General features: G+C 37.5%; 1 protein-coding gene across 1 annotated transcript; it reads right to left on the bottom strand.

Moving 5' to 3' along the window:
• Window positions 1-1166: 1166 nt before the first annotated feature.
• LOC117468980 (trace amine-associated receptor 13c-like) lies at window positions 1167-2180 on the bottom strand. Its single transcript, XM_034113370.1, has one exon. It carries the CDS (start codon window positions 2178-2180, stop codon window positions 1167-1169), a length of 1014 nt encoding a protein of 337 aa, XP_033969261.1.
• Window positions 2181-3244: the final 1064 nt, after the last annotated feature.

The following is a 3244-nucleotide window of genomic DNA, read 5'->3' as shown; positions in this document are numbered from 1 at the left end:
CCTGCTCCACAGCTGAAAAATTCACAGCCAGCATCATGTCTGGCTGTAGCCAGTGTTTCGTATTCATAAAGGGTTTTGAGTGGAGTATCACTTCAGCTTACTCTCTTTTAAATAATCCTTTTTAATATCCATACAATGCTTTTTTTCATGTGAAACTTTTACGGTGGCCCTGAAAACAAAAACTGTAACGTAACACATACAGCCTTCGGTTAGTGCCACAGTAAGATGAGGTTGTTTGGGATATTGTCTAATGTACATGTTCGGGCCACTGCCTGATCGACTGATTGTTAGAAAGTCAGGTTTTACACAGCTTTAATTATATCAACACTAGAAGACGGATTCAGGATAGAATAAAATACATGATAAAGAATAAATTAGACATCTCCAAAAGGCAAAAACACCAGACAAAAACCAAAGTGCATATATCGGCCACAGATGTGAAAAAATAAAAATGTATGGGACTTTTAAAAATCTGAATCTATGATGTCAATCATTACTTAAGGATTTCTTTTGGATCTGCAAACATTTATTTTTCACAACTTGTTATACCTTTTTTAATTGTATGTATTGTGCATTCAATTTGCAGATATTGTGCACACGTGAGGATGACAAGATCAATGTGGAGGAACACTTAAAAATCAATAATCAATAATGACTGTTAAATATTTTATCTTTTTAATTAAATCCTTAAATGAATATATTATTAACCTACCGACTTGTTAACCTACTCTAGTTTCAATGACAACACATAAACAATTGTTCGCATTTATTCATAGTAACACCTTTAGTTATTCAAGTTTCCATAAACACAATAAAGTTCCTTATGTACCTTTGTTAGGGATCATAAACTGTTGGTCTTTCTTAAATGCAGGAATAGTTTTTTTAGATGGTGGTATTAACAGATTGAAATAGTTTGACTTAATTGTAATTTTTACAATCATAATCACAATAAAGTGGAATGCTCACCAAAAACCTGTCACAGGAAAATAAGGCATAGCGCTGTAGTACATGTCACACTTCCATTGGCTGAGCAAGAGAGATCAGCGGCAAGGAAAAAAGGATAAGCCTCCATGCATCTTTCATCTTTCATCTAGCTTTTGTTTTATCAACTGCGTCCAAACCTGCTCTTAATGCAATAATTTCCATAAAAATACTCACCACTACTTTCATAAATGTGTAAGTACATTTATGGTTGAAGAATGGGGGTTAAGTATTTTCAGATTGACAATAAGATAAAAGCACTTCTTAAACCAAGGATAAAAGAAGGCATAGATTATTGGATTTAAGGTTGAGTTGAAGTAACCCAACCAAACATAAGCCTCGAAGAGAGCAGCAGGTGTGTTAAAGCCAGTGAAGGCATCGATTATTGTGTTAGTAAAAAACGGCATCCAACAAAAGATAAAGGCACCAAGCACAATACCCAGAGTCTTTGCAGCCTTATGCTCAGACTGTTTAACCAACCCTCTGTCGTTTGAACAATTGCCCATATCTCCAATCTTTCTGACATGCTCTTTTGCCACGATAAATATTTTAGTGTACAGACAAACCATAACAGTGCAGGGAAAGAAAAAGGAAATTACACTGTCCAGGATTGCCCAAAGGGGGTTTAAGAGAAGGTTACAACTGCCGAGGCACTTTATCGATTCCATATACTCCTCTAACCCTACTACGTTAGCCTTTGAGTAAATTTGTCCATAAGAGAAGACGGCAGCCAACGCCCAGCATGCACATACCATAATCCACGCCACTGACATGGTGATATTCCTAGAGTAATGCAGAGGATTACATATTGCTTGTTGCCTGTCCACCGCAATACAAACTAGGTGGAATATAGAGACAGATGTAAGACCAATATCAGAACTTGAGTGAAGCATACAGAAATCATCCCCGTAAAACCAGCAGCCATGAATGGTCCGAATGGTGCTGAAGGGCATCACAGCGGCACCCACAAGAAGGTCCGAAAGAGCAAGAGATAAAACAAGCACATTGGTGGGATTATGCAACTGCTTGAAATGAGCTATTGATACCATGACAATAAAGTTCCCTACAATGGTAACCAGCATATATGAAACAAACAACAAGTAAAGGGCGACTTTGGTCCCCGCATTGAACTGATCCGTAACACACGAGGCATTAGAGCCCGGAAAACAGAACTGCTCCTGAGAAAGGCTAAACGTCATGATGGAACCAAAGATGTGATGCAGAGCCTCAACAGAGACACACAGATCTATGTTAGGGTTGATGGATGTCTAACAAAAAAACAACTGCATCGACAACGCCTTCCAGTATGACGTCCTGGGCCATCCAATCAGAGAGGGTTCCATCAAGGTATGAGACACAGCCTATCACACAATATTTTGTGTTTTAGAAAGACTGACAAACAAACAGTTATGTCATTTTTAAACTGAGTAAAAAACATTTTGTAAAGACATGCAGTTGACATGTACTTGTGTTGAAAAGTGATGGGGTCATCAGAGGTCAGAAGATTTTAAATGGTCTTCAACATATACACTTTTAGGCAGTGTAATTGGGGGATCAAAGTCAGGTTGGAGTAGATAAATACCAAAATGGGGCTATAAAACTGATGAGTACATGCGTAATAATTCTTTTGGGGCACAAGCTTTTTAAAAAATATTTTACAAATTATACTTTTGGACCAAATCAGCCTTCTCAAAAGGTGAAGGGGACATGTCCCCAGTGTAAATGACACATATGGAAAAATTGAACTATTGCAGTCAAAATATATTAGGTACAAAACTAAATGAATGAATACATGTTTTGAGCCATATTACTTGAGTTATAGACCGAACAATTACGATGGGGGGCAATAGCAATATACTATTAGCTCTTGAGTTTGAGTTTTTAAGCATTTTTTGCTACAATTGAAGCACCAGGCTTCCGGGAGTATACCATGAATAGTGGTTAAACAAGTGGTTTAACACGTGTACACTTTTGAAGGCTATATCTGTTATGTTCATTGAACAAGTTGTTTTTCAAGTCATTTCTTGCATTTAAATAACTGTTTCGAAGTGTTCCAGTCAGGCTTTCAACCGCACCACAGCACTGAGACTGCTCTTGTTAAGGTCTTCAATGACATCCACTAAAACACAGACAGTGGCAGAATCACGGTTTTAGTATTATTATCTCTTAGTGCTGCATGTGACACTGTTGACCACAACATATTACTAGACCGACTGGAAAACTTGGTCGGACTTTGGGAAACAGTTCTGAATTTGTTTGAATC

Source organism: Trematomus bernacchii, unplaced genomic scaffold, assembly GCF_902827165.1.
Source record: "Trematomus bernacchii unplaced genomic scaffold, fTreBer1.1, whole genome shotgun sequence".
Classification (NCBI taxonomy): Eukaryota; Metazoa; Chordata; class Actinopteri; order Perciformes; family Nototheniidae; genus Trematomus; species Trematomus bernacchii.
This window is presented reverse-complemented; position numbering and strand designations above follow the sequence as displayed.

Coding starts and splice junctions, on each gene's coding strand:
- LOC117468980 (XM_034113370.1), bottom strand. CDS start 2,180: ATGACGTTTAGCCTTTCTCAGGAGCAGTTCTGTTTTCCGGGCTCTAAT.